The following is a 23826-nucleotide window of genomic DNA, read 5'->3' on the forward strand; positions in this document are numbered from 1 at the left end:
TCACCGTTGAAAAGGAACACGTGATGTTCATAGCAGGGCTTTCTTCTTTTTCTAGTTTTTCAATAGCATTTTTTTTCCACTGCTTCAAACCATCAAATGTTGATTTGGTTAATACATACGGTTCTGATCCATTTACCTGAATTAACACTTGTTGGTTTGATGTTGGCAGATCCGCTTCATAAGTAAGACCAAACCATACCTCACTTAATGAAAGGTATGTGTGATGCAGAAATGATAAATGTGTGATACCTGCCATTGCAATCACTGAATCAGCCAGGTATACCAACATAAAAGTTCATTTTTATTTTCACTGCACAGCTAAATCCATCAATAACACACCATCCTATTTTACCTCATTGTTCTACAGTAGAAAAGAATTGTCTAACAACTGGAGTTACTGCACTGTCGCCCCACTAGGTAAAAGATAGATTTAAGTCTCCCTTGAAATAACATCAGTTCATGGTAAAAAGTAGTGATAGTCAGGTCTTAATTCTTTGGTAAATTATATTGTTAACCAGGATCCCTAAAGTTAGAGCATTATGGAGGCTGCCATATTTATTTCTTTTTAAACAATGCAAACTGCCTGGTTGCCCTGCTGATCCTTTACCTCTAATATTTTTAGCCATAGACCCACCCTTTAGACCACACCCCCACTCATTAGATTGTAAGCCTTTGGCAGGGTCTTCCACTCCCTTGGTGACTATGACACCCTTCCCATGGACTAACGTGGACTTGAATTGCTGGGTCTCTGTTAAATTGCATGATCGTGCTCCTGTTTGCATGTATAGCCTTGTGCTATGTTGTATAATTGTGTGCTACCTGTCTATCACCCCTTGTTTACATTATATGTATCCCTATTTATTGTCCAACGCTGTGTAATATGATGGAGCTTTATAAATACAATAAATAATAATAATAATCATGCAGATAAGATGTTTGGCTGAAGTTTGACTAGATTAGCTGCATGCTTGTTTCTGGTGTATGTTTCAGACACTACTAATGCATGAAAGATCAGCAGGATGCCAGGTAACTGGTATTTTTTTAAAAGGAAATCAATATGTCAGCCTCCATATCCCTTGCACTGCAGGCGTCCTTTTAACATGTTTATACTGTCTGTACTCTTCGGCATATCATGGAATATCCTGTACTGGATTGCAGTGCTCTACACTGAAACACAGTGATTCAAGTACTCATGTGTGGTGCTTAATAGAGATGGCCCAAACGGAAACGGATCGCTGGCGAACGGTTCCCGGCGAACTTCCGTGGTTCGCGTTCGCGGAGAACCGCAAACTTTTCCGGAAGTTCGATTTGCCCCCATAGTGCATTATTAGGGTCAATTTTGACCCTCTACAAGTCTGCAGGCACATTGTAGCCAATCAGGCTACACTCCCTCCTGGAGCCACTACCCCCCCTTATAAAAGGCAGGCAGCTGGAAAGCTGCCATCACCTGCACTCTCGTCACGGTGCGCACCAGTCCAGCACGGCCGTCGCTACACAAACAGCTGTTTGCAGTCACTGCATACCTTTCACTGCATCTTTGACTGCACATTGTATTATACCTGGTAGTCTGTGCATACCTTTCACTTGAATGGATGGCAGACTTTCCCTCCATAACAGATTCTCGTTAAAGGATTTAAAGTTGATTCATCTCATATACAGCAAGGCCTCGAAAGTCCTCCTGTATTGTTATTTTTGGTCACTAACTCGGGACGTGTATGCCATGCCTGCTGCCTTCCACGTGTGGTGGTGGTAGCCGTTTCTTAGGCTCCTACTCCGGACCGGAATCGAACCAGGATTCCCCGGCCATTACCCGTGGACACCATGGGTACTGAGAAAGTACCATCGAAAGTTTCACACAGTTGAATGAATGGAAGACTTGCCCTCCATAACACATTCTTGGCAAATGCTTTTGATTTGGTTCGTCTTGCGCTGGGTCAAGGGTCCATCTGACCACAGATGCCTGGTCTGCAAAGCATGGTCAGGGCAGGTACATTACTTATACAGCAAATGGGTCCTTACTTGGATGTGTGGTGGTGGTAGCTGGTTCTAAGGCTCAACCTCCGGACTGGAATCGAACCCTGATTCCCCGGCCATTACCAGTGGTCACAATGGCAGACTTGCCCTCCATAACAGATTTTCGTTACAGGTACTGAACAGCCAGCAGAAAATGTAATTTAAAAAAAATAGATGTAAGATTTAACAATGGTAGAGAAAGAACTATCCAAAGTTGATAAGGCAGTCAGACATTACCTGATATCACTGAGGAAGAGCAATCTCGCCATGGTGCGCACCAGTCCAGCATGGCCATCACAACACAAACAGCTGTTTGCGGTGCATTACACAGTGAGTTTGGTGTGTCAGTGTGAAGCAGTACTCTAATTACACTCCCTGATTGATGTATACACATGCAAGATGTTTTAAGGCACGTTAGGCCTGCAATTTAGCATTCAATGTGATTTCTGCCCTTAAAACGCTGCTTTGCATCAAATCCAGATTTTTCCCCGGGACTTTTAGCGTATATCCCACTCCAGTGGCGGACACAGGCAGCAGTGGGCCCCTGTGCAAAATATCAATTGTGGGCCCCCCTGACCTGCGGCGCGCGAAGCGCGCCGCGCCCCAAAATGGGTGCAGCTATAACCTGCGGCGCGCTAAGCGCGCCGCGGCAAAAAATGGGCGTGGATAGAACCTGCGGCGCATAGCGCCGCGGCAAAAAATGGGCGTGGCAATGACCGGATAAGGGCGGAGCTAACTGTAATTTAAAGTGATCCCGGGGTGAGAGTGATATGGAGGCTGCCATATTTATTTCCTTTTAAACAATACTAGTTGCCTGGCGGCCCTGCTGATCTATTTGGCTGCAGTAATAAACTGAATTACACCAGCAACAAGCATGCAGCTTAATCTTCTCAGTTCTGACAATATTGTCAGAAACCCCTGACCTGCTGCATGCTTGTTCAGGGTCTATGGTTGAAAGAATAAGAGGCAGAGGACCAGAACGGCAACCAGGCAACTGGTATTGCTTAAAAGGAGAGAAATATGGCAGCCTCAATATTATTCTCACCTCAGGTTCCCTTGAAAAGTGCAACGCAAAGACAGTGGGCCCAAGTTTTGGTGACCCTTTCCCCAGAAAATTCACATAATTGTGCAGGTTTTCTCAAGAAAATACACATAATGTGAGCAGATTTGCCCAGAAAATACATTCAATCATGTCGGCAGATTTGCCCAGAAAATACGTGCAATGATGTCGGCAGATATGCCCAGAAAATACGTGCAATCATGTCGGCAGATATGCCCAGAAAATACGTGCAATCATGTCGGCAGATATGCCCAGAAAATACGTGCAATCATGTCGGCAGATATGCCCAGAAAATACGTGCAATCATGTCGGCAGATATGCCCAGAAAATACGTGCAATCATGTCGGCAGATATGCCCAGAAAATACGTGCAATCATGTCGGCAGATATGCCCAGAAAATACGTGCAATCATGTCGGCAGATATGCCCAGAAAATACGTGCAATCATGTCGGCAGATATGCCCAGAAAATACGTGCAATCATGTCGGCAGATATGCCCAGAAAATACGTGCAATCATGTCGGCAGATATGCCCAGAAAATACGTGCAATCATGTCGGCAGATATGCCCAGAAAATACGTGCAATCATGTCGGCAGATATGCCCAGAAAATACCTGCAATCATGTCGGCAGATATGCCCAGAAAATACCTGCAATCATGTCGGCAGATATGCCCAGAAAATACGTGCAATCATGTCGGCAGATTTGCCCAGAAAACACATGCAATCATGTAGCAAATTTGCCCAGAACATACACGCAATCATGTGGCAGACCTGCCCAGAACATACACGCAATCATGTGGCAGACCTGCCCAGAACATACACCTGCTAAAATAAATAATAAAAAAAAAACATTTACTCACCTGCAGCAGCAGACCTCCTGTCCCAGCCTCCATCCGGCGCGCAGCTCCCATGGGTGGTTGGGTGGATAGGTAGCCTGGTGGGTAGGTAGGCAGCCGGGTGGGTAGGTAGGTAGCCCTTAGCCGGGTGGGTAAGTAGCCTGGTGGGTGGCTGGGTAGCCGGGTGGGTAGCCTGGTGGGTGGCTGGGTAGGCGGGTGGGTAGGTAGCCTGGTGGGTGGGTAGGTGGGTGGTTAGGTAGCTGGGTGGGTGGGTAGGTAGCCTGGTGGGTAGGTAGGTAGGTAGCCTGGTGGGTAGGTAGGTAGCCGGGTGGGTGTGTAGGTAGCCGGGTGGGTGGTTAGGTAGCCGGGTGGGTGGTTAGGTAGCCGGGTGGGTAGGTAGGTAGCCGGGTGGGTAGGTAGGTAGCCGGGTGGGTAGGTAGCCGGGTGGGTGGGTAGGTAGCCGGGTGGGTAGGTAGGTATCCGGGTGGGTAGGTAGCCGGGTGGGTGGGTAGGTAGCCGGGTGGGTGGGTAGGTAGCCGGGTGGGTGGGTAGGTAGCCGGGTGGGTAGGTAGCCAGCAGGGTGGGTAGGTAGCCGGGTGGGTAGGTAGCCAGGTAGATAGCCGGCAGGGTGGTTAGGTAGCCGGGTGGGTAGCTAGGTAGCCGGGTGGGTAGGTAGCCAGGTAGATAGCCGGCAGGGTGGTTAGGTAGCCGGGTGGGTAGCTAGGTAGCCGGGTGGGTAGGTAGCCGGCAGGGTGGTTAGGTAGCCGGGTGGGTAGCTAGGTAGCCGGGTGGGTAGGTAGCCGGGTGGGTAGGTAGCCAGGTAGATAGCCGGCAGGGTGGTTAGGTAGCCGGGTGGGTAGCTAGGTAGCCGGGTGGGTAGGTAGCCAGGTAGATAGCCGGCAGGGTGGTCAGGTAGCCGGGTGGGTAGCTAGGTAGCCGGGTGGGTAGGTAGCCAGGTAGGTAGCCGGCAGGGTGGTTAGGTAGCCGGGTGGGTAGCTAGGTAGCCGGGTGGGTAGGTAGCCGGGTGGGTAGGTAGCCAGGTAGATAGCCGGCAGGGTGGTTAGGTAGCCGGGTGGGTAGGTAGCCAGGTAGATAGCCGGCAGGGTGGTTAGGTAGCCGGGTGGGTAGCTAGGTAGCCGGGTGGGTGGGTAGGTAGCCTGGTTAGGTAGCCGGGTAGGTAGCCGGGTGGATGGTTAGGTAGCGGGGTAGGTAGCCGGGTGGGTGGGTAAGGTAGCCGGGTGGGTAGCTATCCGGGTGGGGGGCCCGACTCCTATCCTCCCTCACTCACCTCGGGGCCCCCCTCCCGGTATGCGCTGCAGCCGGCGGGAGAGCAGAAAATACAGGAAGTCTCCGGCCGGGGCTGCAGCAGACGCTAGAGGCAGCTGCTGCTTAGTTTCCGATATGTCTCCAAAGTTGGAGACCAAGCTGCAGCTGCCGCCCCGGCCGGAGACTTCTTGTATTTTCCGCTCTCCCGCCGCATGAGGGGGGGGGGGGGGGGCGAGGTGAGGGGGGGAGGACAGGAGTTGGGCCCCCCAGGTTAAAAAAAATAAAAAATAAAAAAAAAAAAAAATAAAAAAAAAAACCTGCAATACTTAATGGGCCCCTGAAGCAGCAGAACTTCAGGGGCCCTTGTGCGGCGGCACGGCCTGCACGGCCGTATGTCCGCCACTGTCCCACTCCGTCATGCAAAAACTCAGATGTTAGACCCCTTGAAACATCTTTTCCATCACTTTTGTGGCCAGCATAAGTGTTTCTAGTTTTCAAAGTTCGCCTCCCCATTGAAGTCTATTGCGGTTCGCGAAAGTTAGCGCGAACCGAACTTTTGCAGAAGTTCGCATTCGCTGTTCGCGAACCGACGAAATCGGAGGTTCGGGCCATCTCTAGTGCTTAAGTGTTTGTAAAAAAGGTGGTAATGTCTGTCTGTTTATATTGCTCAACGTTTCTATGAGTTGGTACTTGTATTAATAGCTGGTACTGTTAGAGCTGCATTCTTTCATGTACCCCTACCCTGAACTTTTAACATATGGCATCCCTGGGGCATTGCAAGGTACACGTGCTGACACGTAGAGCTCAAGCTCAGGGTGTGTTGGCTGCAAACAGCAAGGTCTGTACAAACAGAGAAAGGTGAGAAGATTTATTTCCTGTTGCTAGATTATGTGTTCTGTGTGGATAAGCCAAAAATAATAATACAGATTCAAATATTCATCCAATGACCAATTCTTATATGTTATAATTATTATCCATTTCTGCAGTTTAGAGAACATGCAAACACCATGCAGATAATGTCTTGGCCTGGATTTATACTCAGGACTCTTGTGCTGCCAACTATCATAATTTAATTTAATTTTATTTTTAAAATACATATAAATTTACAATTCTCCTATAGTCAAATGCACCATAAATTACTTTTTTTTTCTAGGTCGCTGTCACTTACAGTAGGCAGTGAAAATATGACAGGTTTTGGGCTAGTCCATCTCTGAATGGAGGATTCTAATTTACTTCTTTATTTACAAAAACACTTACTGAACTACAGTTGGTCAGTCCAACTGCCAAAATAGTGTGCAAATGAGCAGAAAAGCTGGCTGACATCTTTGTATAGATTTTTTTCAGGAAATCATTTTCCAAATAATAGAGGTAATACTGGGGATCAACAATGAGTAGATGGACTAGTCCAAAATCTATCAGATTTGTCAGCTTTTGACTACCTACTGTAAGTGACAGTAGCAAAGGTAAAAAAAAGTAATTTATGATGCACTTTACTCTGGGAGAAATGTACATTTTATACCTATGTAGGTATTTAAATTTTACAATTGTTCACAATAGTGCTCCTTTAACCACTGGATTGAGGCCATACAGGGCCTCAAGCAGAGCAACAAAGTTAGCTAACTGGGGATAAAATTATGGCTAAGTTCAGCAATGGCCGGAATCAACTGTGAACATCACAAACAGAACAGGTAGCCTTTTGAGCAGAGCAGATTGTCTTAAAGGGAGAAGGGCATACAATTGTGTGTGTCCATTTATTATCTTTGTAGTAGAGCATTGCTACAGAGATCTTGTTTTTTACAGACTGAAAGAGTTACTTAACCACTTGAGGACCACAGTACTAAATCCCGCTAAAAACCAGGCTATTTTTTGTTAATTGGGCCACTGCAGCTTCAAAGCCAAGCTGCAGGGCTGCACAACTCAGCACACAAGTGATCCCCCCCCCCCTTCCTTTTCTCCCCACCAACACAGCTCTCTGCTGGTGGGGTCAGATGCCCCCCCCCCCCCCCCCCCGGATGTTTATTTGTTTGTGTGGCTGGATACGGTTAAGGGCTCTGCCTCTGACACAGGAGACCGGGGTTCGAATCTCGGCTCTGCCTGTTCAGTAAGCCAACACCTATTCAGTAAGGAGTTCTTTGGGCGAGACTCCCTAACACTGCTACTGCCTACTGAGTGCGCTCTAGTGGCTGCCTCATAAGTGCTTTGTGTCCAACAGGAGAAAAGCGCTATACAAAAAAAGGAATTATTATTATTAAAAAGGAATTATTATTAATATTTATTTGTGTATTTTTAAATACATTTTACAGTTTTTATTATTATTTATATATTGCCCCCTCCCTCCCTCTCCCCGCCAGCCAATCCCCGTGATCAGCTGTCATAGGCTTCAGCCTATGACAGCCGATCACCCCTGAGCCAATGGAGGGGACAGCCGTTCTCAGCAAGGCCTTTATTTTTTATAAAGACATTTCCTGAAAAAAGTTATACAAAGATGCTGGCCAATATCCCTGCTCACTGCACATGTATTTGGCAGTTGGATGCCATTCACTAAGTGCTTTTAAGCATAAAGAAAACCCTGAGAACCCCCCATGAGAAGATAGGCTAGTCCGAAATCTGTCGGTAATGTCAGATTTCTACTACTTACTGTAAGTGACAGCAACATAGAAGAAAAGTAATTTATGGCTCATTTTACTTTGGAAGAAACGTTCATCTTATTTGTATACGTTTACATGTGTTTTAAATGTTAAGATTTAACAGAGGTCCCTTAACTTCTTGCCGACCGCTCCATGGCAATTAGCGTGAATGCAGCGGCAGCTCCAGGACTGCCCAACGCCAATTGGCGTGAAGTCCTAGAGGTGGAGATTGCAGGGGATGGCGTGTGCCAATGCGCACCCATCCCCGCTTGAATGACGGAGCTCGGCTCCGTCATCAACCTCCCAGTGGCGATCGCCGTTAGGAGACTGTTAGACGGTGAAACTGCCGTCTATTTACATGGTACAGGGCTGCGATCTACGGAAGCACTATACTGGGGACAGCCGTGTACAGGAGCAATCCGCTGTCACAGGCTAAAGTCTATGACAGCCACTCGCTGTCATTGGCTGGAAGGGGGGAGGGAGAGAGGGTGGGGTAAAAAAAAAATAGGAAAATTTATTACAAAATAAATATGTATTAATAACAAAAAATAAACAAACATGCCAGCAGCAATCAGAGCCCACCAACAGGGGGGGGGGGGGGGGGGGGTGTTCACTTGTGTGCTCAGTTGTACAGCCCTGCAGCAAGCCCTTAAAGCTGCAGTGGCCTAATTTGTGAAAATAGCCTGTCCACTAGGGGGTGTAAGCCTGCGGTCCTTAACCAGTTCGCATTCAGTCGTTTTTCACTTTATGCATCCGAGCAATGTTCACCTCCCATTCATTAGCCTATAACTTTATTACTACTTATCACAATGAACTGATCTATATCTTGTTTTTTCCGCCACCAATTAGGCTTTCTTTGGGGGGTACATTTTACTAAGAGCCACTTTACTGTAAATGCATTTTAAAAGGAAGAATAAGAAAAAAACGGCAAAAAATCATTATTTCTCACTTTTCTGCAATTATAGTTTTAAAATAAAACATGCCTCCATAATTAAAACTCACGTATTGTATATGCCCATTTGTCCCGGTTATTACACCATTTAAATTATGTCCCTATCATAATGTATGGCGACAATATTTTATTTGGAAATAAAAGTGCATTTTTTCCGTTTTGCATTCATCACTATTTACAAGCTTATAATAATAAAAAAAAAATTGAAATATTTCATCTTTACATAGATATTTAAAAAGTTTAGACCCTTAGGTAAATATTTGTGGGTTTTTTTTTTTTATTGTAATGTTTTTTTGTTTTTTTTTCAATTAAACATTTTATGTGGGTATTTTTGGGAGGGTGGGATTTAAATTGTATTTTTTTTAGTAAATATGTGCATTTTTATTTTTATTTAACATTTAGCTGTAGTTTACTTTTTGGCCACAAGATGGCAGCCATGAGTTTGTTTACAGTGACGTCACTCTAAGCGTAACACGTACGCTTAGAGCGACGTAGGGGAAATAGGAAGCAGAAAAAGCTAGGCTTCCGAGAGAAGCTGTCGCTTTTTCTGCGGGGGAAAGAGAATCAGTGATCGGGCACCGTAGCCCGATTCACTGATTCGCTGGCTAGCAAACCGCGGGCCAAGAGCGTGCGTGCACGCGCGCGATCGGCCGCAGGAACACGCAGGAGCGCACATGGCTTCCTGGACGTGAGTTTCACGTCCAGGAATGTCAAATAGTTAAGTAGTTAAAGTGGGTTGGAAGTCCATATTAAATGAAAAAAATAATAAAATATCATTCAATAGGAAATAACTTGCCTAACTTTACCATTGATTTTAGTGTTCACTGGCAGAATTTATTATAAAAGTAATATGAAAAAAAAAACATTTTTATGCTGGTTTCCATCTTGACTGCTTCTCTGTGATGCCAAAAGTGACATCACTTCTGCCCTTTTCAACCCAGCCCAGTGTTTTATTTTCCCCTCCCTGCTGTCCCTCCCACAGCACACATCACCTTGACAACAAGCTTACATCAATGTGTAAACCTCCATAAGGCCTCGTTTACATTAGGCAACGCCTATGGTTGTGCGTTCGGGACGCAAGCGCACCCGATCGCAAGCCATATGTGTTGCCATGCGTTGCGCTGCTGATCCCATTTATTGCAGTGAATGGGATCAGCGATGCGCTTCTTCAAAAATGCATTCAGCAGTGCGATAGCACATCGCACTGCTGCACAGCGCGCATAGTATGAACATTAGACATGCTCTCTATGCACTTCTGATGTTCTTGCTGATCGCATACTATACACCCTGCTGAAATGCGCACAGCAGTGCGTATAGTGTGAATGAGGCATAAGGACCCTCTTCCACTAGCAAGCGCGATTGCAATCGCGCAAGGTGCTTTTTCCACTGTCCACGTTACGCTGTACTGCCGCCAAAAATGTAATGCCATTGCAACGAGAATTATGACGCGATCGCAATTCATGAAAAAAACGAGTCGCGAACGAAGCATCGTAGTGAAAAAGTAGTATTGTCCAGTTCATGAACGATTGGTTCATTTGAACTGGTTCTTCCTTGTGAGCCGAGTGGTCCAATTCATCACACTAAAAGATTTATTTGTAACAGCTCAGTGGATGAAACAGGAACTGCAGCTGCTGAGCTGTAAGGAGTGAGAGAAGGAACTCCTCCCAGCTCACTCAGGGATCAGATTACAGCAGCAGACTCAATGATTCAAATAACTGATTTGAATGAACCGGTTCATTGAAAAGATCCAGACTTCCATCACTAAACTGCTAGACTTTCAAACTGCAATGGAGAGGAGGAAGAGGGAAAAAAAAACTTCCCCACAATCCAGCAGGCTTACCCACAACCTCCCAGTCCAGTGACTACGCAACGGCACAGGCATGGGTGAGTTGGGGGGAAAATGAGGGGGAGGCATATTCGTACCCCTATTTAAAAAATTAAATAATGGCAGTAATAATAATGGCAGTATTTGTATAGCGCCTTTCTCCTGTCGGACTCAAAGCGCTTGCGAGGCAGCCACTAGAGCGCACTCAGTAGGCAGTAGCAGTGTTAGGGAGTCTTGCCCAATGAACTCCTTACTGAATTACTGGCTTACTGAACAGGCAGAGCCGAGATTCGAACCCTGGTCTCCCGTGTCAGAGGCAGAGCCCTTAACCAGTACACCATCCAGCCACCGGGTATACATAGTATTATAAATCAAGATATGCTGCGCCACCACAATCTTTTACTCAGAAAGTCTCCAAAATAGATCAGATCCCACCACCACGCTAGAGCGGCTCACCAGATTTAAACCACCATAACATAAGTGGAATTCTCGCTCTATGTATGGAACACTCAGTACATTAGTGATCCACATCCAAATTCAACTGGTAAAAAACTGCCTTGTTTATTCCTCAATAAAACAGATAAAAAACTCATTGTGCAACATGTATATTCCAAATAAAATCCAACTGCGCCTCTCGCGCCCTCCACACACTTACAAGCTCCAGGATGGAGATAGTGGCATGTCACAGCGGCAAGACTAATTGGTGCAGTGCGCCTTTCCTGTAGGACCGTCCGCGGCGTCCCGCTCGTTCGGCTCCCGGGAGCCGCAGTACATAGTAACCATTTTACCTGTAGTGTGTAGTAAGATCTGCTTCCACTACCAGGGTTGTTAGAGTTTAACACTGAAGGCTAGTCAGTTCACATTTTAAAACATCTACAAGCAGCACTCATTTTTAATGAAGTCCAGCTCTGGAATACCCAATGCCAAATAAAAAGGTAAATAGATTATAAAGTTATCATTGCTGATACAGCACTGCACAGCTCAAAACTCTACTAGCCAAAGCAAAAATGAATGGATTCACCATATGACTAACAGCAAGTGGGTGGCTGTGCAGAGATTCTATACTCAGCATTCGTGGCCTTCAGGAATTAATTAAGAAGTTTCCAGTCTCCAGCTGCTACAAAATATGTTGCATTAAATTATTGTGAGGAAAAAGAAGAAAATATTTTAGTTGGAGGTAGAGACTATTCATTTTGTTGCTGATACTAGTGGACCAAAGCCCGTTTAAAAATGGGCTAGGTCTGTCACTGCGCATGAGCCCGCCGCGCACGCACATTTCCGCCGCAAGCCCGCCCACTGCGCGTGTGCACGATGCGCCCGCCCACCCGCCAGCCCGTCCGCCCCTTCGCCCATCATCGCTCGCCGCGCGTCACTCTCCCTCAATGTCTCTGCGTCCCTGCACATGCGCAGAGCGCATGTGGGACACACACAGGGACACGGGATGCAGAGACAGTAGGGTTTTATTATAGAGGATAAAATACACTATATGTATAAGAACAGTTAGATGAGCACAATCCAATAAGAAAACGTATTATTTTTCTGCAAATGCAAGGAATGTTATTACGGTATGTGTCTTTCCTCATGTACCTCTGCTTCTGCAGCACCCTTCCTTCACCGGAAGAGTAAACTCAGGCAAGGTCAATAATAATAACCGTAGTGGGAATGATTCAGCCACAGCTTACCTGCTTGTCTGCCTTCAGATACCTGGCATGAAGTCAATATAGTGACATGGCTGCAGGCATAGGATGAAATATACTAAGAGGTACTTAACTTGACCAGAGGTAAGGAAACATGAATAAATATAGACATACTTAAGCAGTTATATATGCCTTGTTGTATTGTCTACCATGACCAGTTCTTTTGGGCTTTTACCCAGGATTCTGTTAATGCTTTCGGTGGTGTTCCCTTGCCCTTCTGCCTTTGGTCAGCATTTTGTCTGCTGCTTTTTCTTGTGTTTCTAGTCAACAGTTGACCTGGTATTTTCCCTGTGCTACTGCCTAGCTTTCTGCGTGTCTATTCTGCTCTAAGGATCAGATTAGCAGTGTGCTCTACAAGAACCTCTGTGACACTGACCATCTTAAATAGCCTGCTCTCAAGCTTGTTCCGACAGATGGTGTTTATTGCTACCTATGAGATCCCATAGTAAGGGCATGGTTGTTGGACATCTTTTATTCTTGCACACTGCACAACAACCTTGTGGATCTTGACGTTCATCCCAACCTCCGCCTATGGATTATGAACTTCCTCACAAACAGGACTTCCTCACCAACAATGGTGCCCCACAAGGCTGCATCCTGTCACCAATCCTGTTCTCCCTCTACACAAATAACTGCACTCTCATCACACTCAGTGAAGGTTATCAAAGTTGCAGACAACACCATTATCATTGGCCTTGTAACCAAGAACAACGAGCAGGTCTACCACCAGGAGGAGGACAGAGAATGCCGCTGATGTAAGGAGAACAAGCTGATCCTCAACAAAGCCAAAGCTGTTGAGATGAATATCAACTTCAGGAAATACCCGTCCGATAAACCCAATACCCGTCCGATAAACAACAACGGCACAGAAGTTGACAGAGTATCCAGTGTTCGCCTCCGATGGAGGGGACATAGCGGCAAGGTGGCACATGGTTTAATCGGGAAATTGTATGCCGTTCCAGCTGCGCACCCAACCAACCGTCCCCGAAATTGGTCGCTTTGTTGGTCGGCATGCACTTGGTGGCACCGACTTTTATCCAATACAATTTTAATAATCAAATTGGATGGTCGATCGGCCGCCAAGTCGCCTGATGTATGGCCACCTTTAAGAATCCAATTTGTGATTGTATAAAAAAACATACAATGATCGTTTTTATAAAAAAGAAAATCTGCCACACTTATCAACCATTTCTTTAAGGAAATAATTCATAATACAATGGTCAAGGTCAATGGCCGCCGATTTTAGTGCCCTTCTGTGCTAAAAACACCAAATTTGAAGGCTGTGTGAAGGAGGACAGTGGGTACAAGAGGGAAAAAAATCAAAATGACCTTATAGTTTTTGAGAAAATCGATTTTAAAGTTCTTGTTCTGTGTGTAAGAAATGTTTCAACGGCCACCAACTTTAGTGGTTAATAGCAAAGCCCCCTTACGTGCCTGAACACCACATTTGCAGGCTGTGTGAAGGAGGATAGTGGGTACAAGAGGAAAAAAAAAATACCTTATAGTTTTTGAGAAAATCGATTTTAAAGTTCTTATTCTGAGTGTGGGAAATGGTTCAACGGCCACTGACTTTAGCGGTTAATAGCAAAGCCCCCTTACTTGCTAGAAACACCATTTTTTCCCAAAAAGACCTTATAGTTTTTAAGAAAATCAATGTTAAGGTTAAGGGAAAAAAGCAGCAAAGTTACTGCCGTAAAATGATAGATAATGTATTTACTTGTGTATAAATGTATTTATTTTTATTTTTTTATGTGTTCCGAATGTGGGAAATATAAAAAAATGACTTGGGGTCCCCCCTCCTGAGCCTTTTTAACCCCATTTGTCCCCCATGCAGGCTGGGAATGGGATAACCAAATTGTGGAGCCCGGCGGCGTGGCGCTACACACCCCGAGCTATATCATCCCGCATGGTCCATGGTATGGGAGGTGCTCTGGGGGATAGGGGTTGCCAAACCTCCTCCTGATTGCCATTGGTCTGTTAAGGAACCAATGGGGAGACCTGGAGGGAAATTTAAAGATGCTTTTTTTCTCTCAGCTATATTTAGTATACTTAGTATAGCTGAGAGCGCCGTCCTATGCGGACGCTCCTCCGCCAGCTCCTGCTGTCCTCCCCACCAGTCCACACCTATCCCACCCACCCAAGCTGGCAACATGGGTGGGGGTGCGGGGAGGGGGTGCGGGGAGGACAGTGGGAGCTGGCGGTGGAGTGTCGGGAGGACATCGCTCTCAGCTATACTTAGTATAGCTGAGAGCTGCGGGGCTGTCATGTGTGGTGGTGAGTGGCAGCGGCCAGTGGAGATGTTCAATCAAGCTCACAAGTTAGAGGATATTGGTGTGGGATTATTTCTGAGGATATTGGCAAGGGAACTTTTTTTTAAAGGTAAGTATTTATGGTTAATTAAGACTATTAAAGGACTTAACTAGTGTATTTATTTCTTTTAACCCTTTATGGAAATGGGTATTTATTTCTCCTGGGAAGGGGGCTGGTATCTGGGGGTCCCTTTCTTAAAGGGGACTCCCACATGCCACCATGACCCCCCCCCCCCCCCAGAGTGTCATCAACCCCCACCTCCTCCTTGGATACCAGAGGTGGGGAAGAGCCCATTGTCCATAGATTAGACAAGGGCTCTGGGGGGAGAGGGGCTTGGCCACCCCTCTCCCCCAGAATTCTTCCATACCATGGACCATGCGGGCTGATATAGCTCAGGGTGCAAAGCCCCACTTGGCTGGGGCTCCGCATTCTGGCTATCCCAGTCTGCGCTCCTCTTGTTACTACTACCCTTCTTAACATATCCTACAAATTTGGTGTTTCTAGCACGTAAGGGGGCTTTGCTATTAACCACTAAAGTTGGCAGCCGTTGAATCATTTCCTACACTCAGAACGAGAATTTTAAAATTGATTTTCTCAAAAATATAAGGTCATTTTGATTTTTTTCCCTCTTGTACCCACTGTCCTCCTTCACATACCCTACAAATGTGCTGTTTCTAGCACATAAGGGGACTTTGCTATTAACCACTAAAGTCAGCGGCCGTTTGTCTATAAGTCTATGGAGCCCCCCACGAATGGCCGGTTTGCGAACATTTGGGGTAAATTACCAAAAAGTTGATGTTCGCTACATCACTAGCGGTAAACGCCTGCTAATCGCCTGAGTGAGAACAGGCCCTTAGAGCTCCAGTTCAGACGCAGCTTTTTCTGTGCATGGTATAGAACATTACGTTAAATCAATAGTGCATACAGTTGTACTGTAGAAATCAGGCAGGAACACGTCCCTGTTAGTCACATGGGCATGTAGAGGGGAGAGGAATTGCTCTATCAGCTGAAGCCACGCCTTCCTGCTGGCTGACACTCTATCAGTGGCATAGCTAAGGAGCTGTGGGCCCCCGCTGCAAGTTTTACATTGGGCCCCCCAGCATTCTATACATAACAATTGATACGGCGCACCAAAACCTGATAATTGCAACTGCAGTGTGAGAGGTGCAAGAAGGGGATGGGGAACAGTTTGTTAATGAGTACCACTATTCAAAGTATCTGTAGAAGGGATTATTACGAGCACAGGACCAATAGAGAGCTAATACTGCATTTGAGGGAAGGCCTCTTGGGGCCCCTCTGGCCCAAGGGCCCCGATGCGGTCGCAACCTCTGCAACCCCTATTGCTAAGGCCCTGCACTCAGGATGGCATGGATTCAGACTGACTGAAGTGTGAATGAGCAGGCAGCTGGAGGTTGCTTAGGAAGGCATGAGGGTCTGCATACTGATGCAAGTAGTATTTCCCTTTTTAATTTTACGGGAAATAACATTTTTTTCTTACAAAAGTTTACACTTTTTTTTTTCCTTTACAAAAACTATTATTCCTATTGTAATTCATTTTAAATAAGGTGTCTGCAAATAAAATCTTTTCCTGAACTGAGGCAAGAATATCTGATACAGGCAGAGGGGCATTTGGCAGCACTGAATGCTAGAAACATATACCTGTCTAAGCTGTAACTTCCACTTTTGTATATCATTCTGAGATGACTAGAGTTGGGCCGAACCTCCGATTTTAGGTTCGCGAACCGGGTTCGCGAACTTCCGCGGAAGGTTCGGTTCGCGTTAAAGTTCGCGAACCGCAATAGACTTCAATGGGGATGCGAACTTTGAAAAAAAAAAATAATTATGCTGGCCACAAAAGTGATGGAAAAGATGTTTCAAGGGGTCTAACACCTGGAGGGGGGCATGGCGGAGTGGGATACACGCCAAAAGTCCCCAGGAAAAATCTGGATTTGACGAAAAGCAGCGTTTTAAGGGCAGAAATCACATTGAATGCTAAATGACAGGCCTAAAGTGCTTTAAAACATCTTGCATGTGTATACATCAATCAGGTAGTGTAATTAAGGTACTGCTTCACACTGACACACCAAACTCCACTGAACAGATCAGGTATGCAGTGGCGGGTTCACTAAACAGGTATACAGTGGCGGGTCCACTGAACAGAACAGGTATGCAGTGGCGGGTTCACTGAACAGGTATGCAGTGGTGGGTTCACAGAACAGGTATGCAGTGGTGGGTTCACAGAACAGGTATGCAGTGGCAGCAGGATCACTGAACAGGTATGCAGTGGTGGGTGGGTTCACAGAACAGGTATGCAGTGGTGGGTTCACAGAACAGGTATGCAGTGGCAGGATCACTGAACAGGTATGCAGTGGTGGTGGGTGGGTTCACAGAACAAGTATGCAGTGGCAGGATCACTGAACAGGTATGCAGTGGTGGGTGGGTTCACAGAACAGGTATGCAGTGGCAGCAGGATCACTGAACAGGTATGCAGTGGTGGGTGGGTTCACAGAACAGGTATGCAGTGGCAGGATCACTGAACAGGTATGCAGTGGTGGTGGGTGGGTTCACAGAACAGGTATGCAGTGGCAGGATCACTGAACAGGTATGCAGTGGCAGGATCACAGTACAGGTATGCAGTGGGCTGAGGGCTCACTGAACAGAACAGGTATGCAGCCAGGAAGAAGTTAAGCCTAACTAATCTTTCCCTATATGAGAGACTGCAGCAGCTCGCCCTACTCTCACTAATGCAGGCACACGAGTGGCCGTAATGGCCGCCGCTGCCTGCCTTATATAAGGGGGGTGGGGCTCCAGGGGCTAGTGTAGCCTAATTGGCTACACTGGGCCTGCTGACTGTGATGTAGAGGGTCAAAGTTGACCCTCAGGTGCATTATGGGGCGAACCGAACTTCTTCCGCAAAACGTTCGCGTGCGGTACCCGCACGCGAACCACCTAAGTTCGCGCGAACCACGTTCGCCGGCGAACCGTTCGGCCCAACTCTAGAGATGACTCTGTAATTCAGCTTTCCTTTTGTACATTGCTTGTTACAGCTCTGCTGCCAGCCCAGAATTATATCCTTTCCCTTTTGGAAATAGGAGTGGTATACACAGACCTGCATTTAAAATGCCTCTGGCAAATGGAAGGAGCAGACCTACAGTCTAAACATGCCGTGGACTTTCCTGTGCTGACGAACAGAAGTATTTTAGACTGTAGACAAAGAGAGAATTAGCTGGACACCTTTTTCTGCTCTAGGTGACATTTCATCACTTTACTGAGTAACTTGTTCACATCTAAAATTAAATACTGTAGCTACTAGAACAGAGTAGGCATCTAGGTGATTGGCTTCTTCGGCCTGAAGTCGCCCATGTGCGTCCCCGCCAGCCAGCGTGAGAGTCCTGTGCATGAGCGGTTCAGTCTTAGATTACCGCGCATGCGCAGGACTCTCATGCCGGTGCGGTGGGGACACGGATTTAGCTTAAGATCAGGGTCCCTTTAAAGAGAACCTGAAGTCAAAGGGTTATGCGGCTGACACATTTATTTTACTTATTAACGACCAGCTAACGCTGATAGGCGGCGGCTGATCGCATGTGGATTTCCATGGATTTTCCTGTCAGTTCACGGCGGGGGACTCCGTGAACAGCCTGAGAGCCTCCGATTGCGGCTCGCAGGCTAAATGTAAACACCCAGGAAAGAAATCTGTAACAGCAGCGCCGTAAAGGAGGTCTGATTGGCCGGGGATCGGGGCTGAAGCCTATCTGAGGCGGTACAGGACGGATCGCTGTCCTGTACCGCCCATAGTGAGGAGGGAAGGAGAGGGAGGGTGGAATAGCGCTGCAGGGGGGCTTTGAGGAGCCCCCCCCCCTCAAGGCACAACAGCGCGGCGGCGATCAGACCCCCCAACAGGACATCCGCCTAGTGGGGAAAAAAGGAGAGAAGTCTGATCGCCCTGCCTGCCACCTGATCTGTGTTTGGGGCTGAAGAGCCCACCCAGCACAGATCACACAAAAATCCCCTGGTCCTTAAGTGGTTAAACAATACCAATTGCCTGTAGACCCTGAACCTGCATGCAGATCAGATGTTTCTGGCGCATGCTTGTTTCAGGTGCGTGATTCAGACACCACTGCCGCCAAAGAGATCAGCAAGACTGCCAAGCAACTGGTATTGTTTAACCACTTCAGCACCACAGGGTTTTTTGCTTAAAAACCAGAGCAATTTTCACATTTCAGCGCTCCTCCCATTCATTCACCAATAACTTTATTGCTACTCATCAGATGTAAATGATCTATATCTTGTTTTTTTTGCCACAAATTATGCTTTGTGAGGGTGATATTTGCTTTTAGTAATTATGCTATTATCTGTGCATTTTAAAGGGAAAAATGAGAAAAAAAAGAAAAAATACACTATTTCTCCATTTCCATGCACTATAGTTTTCAAATAAACAATGTTACCATAGGTAAAACCCACACATTGTATTTGCTAATTTGTCCTGGTTATCTCAACATTTAAATAATGTTCCTAGTACAATGTATGGCGATAATCTATTAGTTTCTGGTTTGTGTTTTTTGTTTTCTCATTGTACTCTATCAGTAATTAAAAGCCCTTATCTTCATGATTAACAGTAATACACTATCATGGCATACATATTTTAAAAGCTAAGTCCCTAGGGTAACTATGTATTCTCTTTTCAATGCTGTCACTTTTGTTTTTTTTTACAAGTATTTATTTAGGGGTATAGAGTACATGAAAATAACAGTTTTATTGCTTTTCATTCAGTTTTCCGGTAAAAAAAATCACATGACTTAGCCCTCAGTTGTCAAACACCACAAAATCTATTCTCTCACTTGTCACGGTTAAAATGATACCCTATATACATAATCAGATAGCTTATTGGGCATACAGCACACTGTTTACCACAAGTACGCCTATCTACTCCCCTGAGCTTCAAGTAAAGTTTTGTGGGGAGTAGATAAGCGTAGCAAGGGAGGTAAAGTGGTTAAAAGTAAATAAATATGGCAGCCAGCCTCCATATACCTCATGCATCAAGTTCTCTTTAAAAAGATTTTTACCACAACCAATAAAGTCTGGAGTCACCTGCCAATAAAGTTACAGGAGTTTCTTTTCTGCCCTCCTTTATTATTAAAATATATACATTAAAATGTAAGAACAATTCAGTTAAACGTCTATGTATGGCTCCCTTTGGAGAGCTGCTTCCCTGTAGCCACTTACAACTTCCTGTATTCCTAGCACAGCATATGGCTGACAGACTGAACATGATATGACATGATATAACAGTGGGCGAAAAGGTTTTTGTGGTTTAAGAAACAAGCTGAAGGCAGACGGCTCTAACTATACATGTGAAGTGGCATATATAGGTGGTGTATTTTGAGATTTACATTGAAGTAGAACCAGAGGAAGCCACAAATTACAGTTCTGCTAATGTCCCAGTGTTTTAGATTGAAAGGCAACCCTCTGCCTTCAAGCCAGAGGACCACAAGTCTTTCTAGGACAATGCTCATTTCAGATGAAAGAAACACAAAGAATTATCCTGTACAAAATGACACGTTTTGGAAAAGAAAAGCAGTTCAGAAACATAAATCAGCTGAACAAGCAAATCATCGAGAAAGCAATTGTGGAAGTTCAGCAACACTTTCCATTCCACGGATGATATTCTGCCTTTTCTCCACTCTTACCTTGACGATCAGCCCTTTAGAATCCACCATCCAGATTTTCTTTGTAGCTACCTCTCTGGAGGTCCCTTCTTTCTCCATGGCCATGATTATTAAATCTGCAATTCCCATGGCAGCCTTTGTATGAAGAAAATAATAATTATTACTACTATTTCTTTTAAGTTTTTAAATTTAAAAAATAGCATTCCTGGTAGCCTTGCTCTGCCCTCCATGCAGGGGATGCAGGGGCATAACCGCAGGGGACGGATCAGTAAAAAATGGCGCCTGCCGCCAATGATCTAAAACGGCGCCTCATTGAGTTTTATTATAAAACGATATTTATCGTTTTTACAGTTAAATAATGGCGCAGGCTGTCATACGAAATTTTTCATTTTTTAAATGTAATTATTGCACGAAATTTTTCGTTTTGAACATTTAATAATGTATGCGTACGAAATGTATTGATTGTAAAAGCATGGGACACTATGTATCGTTTTTAATGTTCACCTTTATTTCTCTGATAATGTTGTTTGTAGTTTCAACTGTAAAAGCCTCTTTTAATTAAATAAATGTTTTTAACCTAACAGCCCTAACTAATCCGCCGCATTCCCGACGCTCTAATCTAACTATATCCCCCCTAAATCCCCGGGGGGAAATCGTGGCAGCATTTCTGAGTGAGGCAGGGCTATGAGCTGCAGCCCTGCCTCTCAGCGTGTCTGTCATCGGCGGATCTCCGCCTCTCCCCCGCCCCTTTCAGAGAAGGAAGACTGAAAGGGGCGGGGGAGAGGTGGAGATCCGCCGATGACAGACACGCTGAGAGGCAGGGCTGCAGCTCATAGCCCTGCCTCACTCAGAAATGCTGCCACGATTTCCCCCCGGGGATTTAGGGGGGATATAGTTAGATTAGAGCGTCGGGAATGCGGCGGATTAGTTAGGGCTGTTAGGTTAAAAACATTTATTTAATTAAAAGAGGCTTTTACAGTTGAAACTACAAACAACATTATCAGAGAAATAAAGGTGAAGATTCAAAACGATACATAGTGTCCCATGCTTTTATAATCAATACATTTCGTACGCACGCACTACAGGCTAAATTATTGAAGATTCAAAACGATAAATTTCGTGCAGAGCCAATCAAAACTATAATTATCGTTTTGTATCAAAAACGATAAATATCGTTTTACAATATCGTTCTAAAAATGGCGCCATTATTCGGCCGGCGCCATTTTTAACTGTACCCGCAGGAGAGGCCAGAGATGTGAGGGTGCTCCCAACTACTAACCTTCCCTTCCACCAATAAAGGGGCCCATCCTTCAGACCAGCTGTTTTTGTGGCTATCCTTGTTATATGTATGAAGATTATGGTGGCCACACTTGCTTCATGCACCTTGCAAGATGGGCCCCCAGGCTGTGAGGGTCACCAAGGGTAGGCAAGGGAAACTGTGTGAACATTGGGGGGCTAGGCCCTATCAAAGTTTTGGAGGGGGGCCATACTTTGTAGTTACCTCCCTGCCTCCATGCAAGCTGCATTCCAAGCCTGTGAGCGGCACATTCTCCACCCCTTTCTAAAGGACAAATGGGTCACCCCCACCTCCATGTGACCCTGAACAGGAGGTGGGGGTAATTTCCCCCATGCATGTGAGCGTAAACGCTAATGGGTAATTTACAGCGGAATGTGGGAGGCAGGGTATTAATGTCAATGTTTACCTTTAATGGAAGGTTGTGATCTGTGCTTGAGCAACTGATCACCCCCATTATAAATATGGTGATCAGCAGTTTAGCAGGAATGTGCCATTATTTCTGTAATAATGACAGCATTATTATTGTGATCCGATGATCAGCACTTAGGTACCTCTAGGTATCAGTGTATGGCTTACCCATCCTTAGGGCTTGTTTCCTAGACTGAAATATTCTGTGCTTGCACTGCAGCAATCTCTCAACTATCCCAAGGATTCCATACAAGACCCAATTCCATTTATACATGGAATTTTATACTGAGTTATTGCTCCTATTATTTACATGAATTCCATTACACTGACCAGAGTTTAAGCTGAAATACTGACTGAATAAATCATGCGGTCAGGATTTTGTTTGAGAATATTCTGTCCTTACTGCCCCTCTGCCTTATTTTCTCTAATCCAGCATTCTTTTTATTCATGTTTCATGGGAAAATATGTGGTTTGTATACTAAAGGATGAAAAGAAAGTCAGCAGCAAAAATTAAGCATTGTAATGTATTTTAAAGGGGCTTAAATTGACTGACCACAGAAAGGGGGTATAAATTGACTGACCACAGAACAGTTTCCGTACCTCTCCTACCAACCAATAAGCTTCTCTCCCATTATTTTTATTATTCATTTACATAGCAATAAAAATAATAATAAACAAAACAAATATTGGGGAATATTGATACATGAAATGTTCAAAACATTGTACAATCAGGATATCCAGCACCAGCAATACAAGTACAAATATATACATACTTGATGTGTGGTTTGAGACATCACTAAAATTGGTACATGTTCATATGATAAATTACAGCAAAATAAGAAAAAGGTCTGAAAAGGTGTATTTTGAGAGTACTTTGATGGTTTCCAGGCTCTGAGCATGATGGACAGACTGTGGGAGAGAGTTCCAAAGGAGAGGTGACACTTGTGAGAAGTCCTAGATGTGAAAGTGAGAGGAGGTAACCAAGCTAGGGACTAGGGCACTAAGACAGGCACTGACACTTATAGTTTATAAGAGAGAAGCAGAGAATGTATTATGCTTGCTACAGCTACTGAAGTTGCTTGTGTGCTGGAGTCCTATAGCCATGCTCATTGTTTTCATATCACAAATACTACATTGAAAGAAATATTTTAGTCATGTGACATCTTACCTCTCCTGCTCCTTGAAAAAGCACTGTATGGTCAGATAATTTGTTTTTAGTTGTACGAAGAGTTGCAAGAAGACCAGCCACGGCAACAGCTGCAGTACCTGAAATATGATAAAATATTTTGATGCAAATGCTGTATTTCTATAGATTGTTATAAGTTAGTTATATACTAATGTGAGCCAAAACATAAAAAGGGATTAAAAGTCTCACTGCCCCCATCACTCCCAAATTTGCAAATCATCTCTTTATGCTGCCAAAGGCAGGCTAACATCCAGAATCGCTGGTGCATAGCAAGCCTATAGCTTATTCATTTTACAGAACCACATCAACCCAGCATCCTTTGGGTCCTCATCCTTGCTTCAGGGGCATAAAGAGATGAGTTGCATATGTGGGAGTGATGCATCATGGGAAACCACAGTTTCTCACTTATAGCTGAATTATCACAAATACCTTCTGTTTTTAAGAAGGCAAATTATCCACAGTGACACTTCTAAAGGTGCCCATACACTTAAACGTTTTCCCGCCGATAGACAGCAGATTCGATCACTGTGATCAAATCTGCTGTGAAATCGATGCGCAAACGGTGACCGAACTACATATTTCCGCCTGAAATCGATCGTTCCCGTCGATCTGTCCGCGCGATCGCTGGCGGGTCGGGAGTGCATTGATAGCGGTGTTCGAATGTCTGACCACCGACGCTAGTGG

The 23826-nt window shown here is 45.2% G+C and overlaps 1 protein-coding gene across 2 annotated transcripts in view; it reads right to left on the reverse strand.

Annotated features, from left to right (window-relative positions):
- The window catches only part of ME1 (malic enzyme 1), a 385689-nt gene that overhangs the window by 24030 nt on the left and 337833 nt on the right, over positions 1-23826 (reverse strand). For both annotated transcript variants that reach the window (XM_068281558.1, XM_068281557.1), the window contains exons 8-9: positions 23125-23222; positions 20273-20386 (exon numbers count right to left, since the gene is read on the reverse strand). In XM_068281558.1, the coding sequence (XP_068137659.1) occupies positions 20273-20386; positions 23125-23222 (212 nt within the window). The remainder of the gene's footprint in view (positions 1-20272; positions 20387-23124; positions 23223-23826) is intronic.

The sequence above is a fragment of the Hyperolius riggenbachi genome, chromosome 4, assembly GCF_040937935.1.
Source record: "Hyperolius riggenbachi isolate aHypRig1 chromosome 4, aHypRig1.pri, whole genome shotgun sequence".
Taxonomy (NCBI): domain Eukaryota; kingdom Metazoa; phylum Chordata; class Amphibia; order Anura; family Hyperoliidae; genus Hyperolius; species Hyperolius riggenbachi.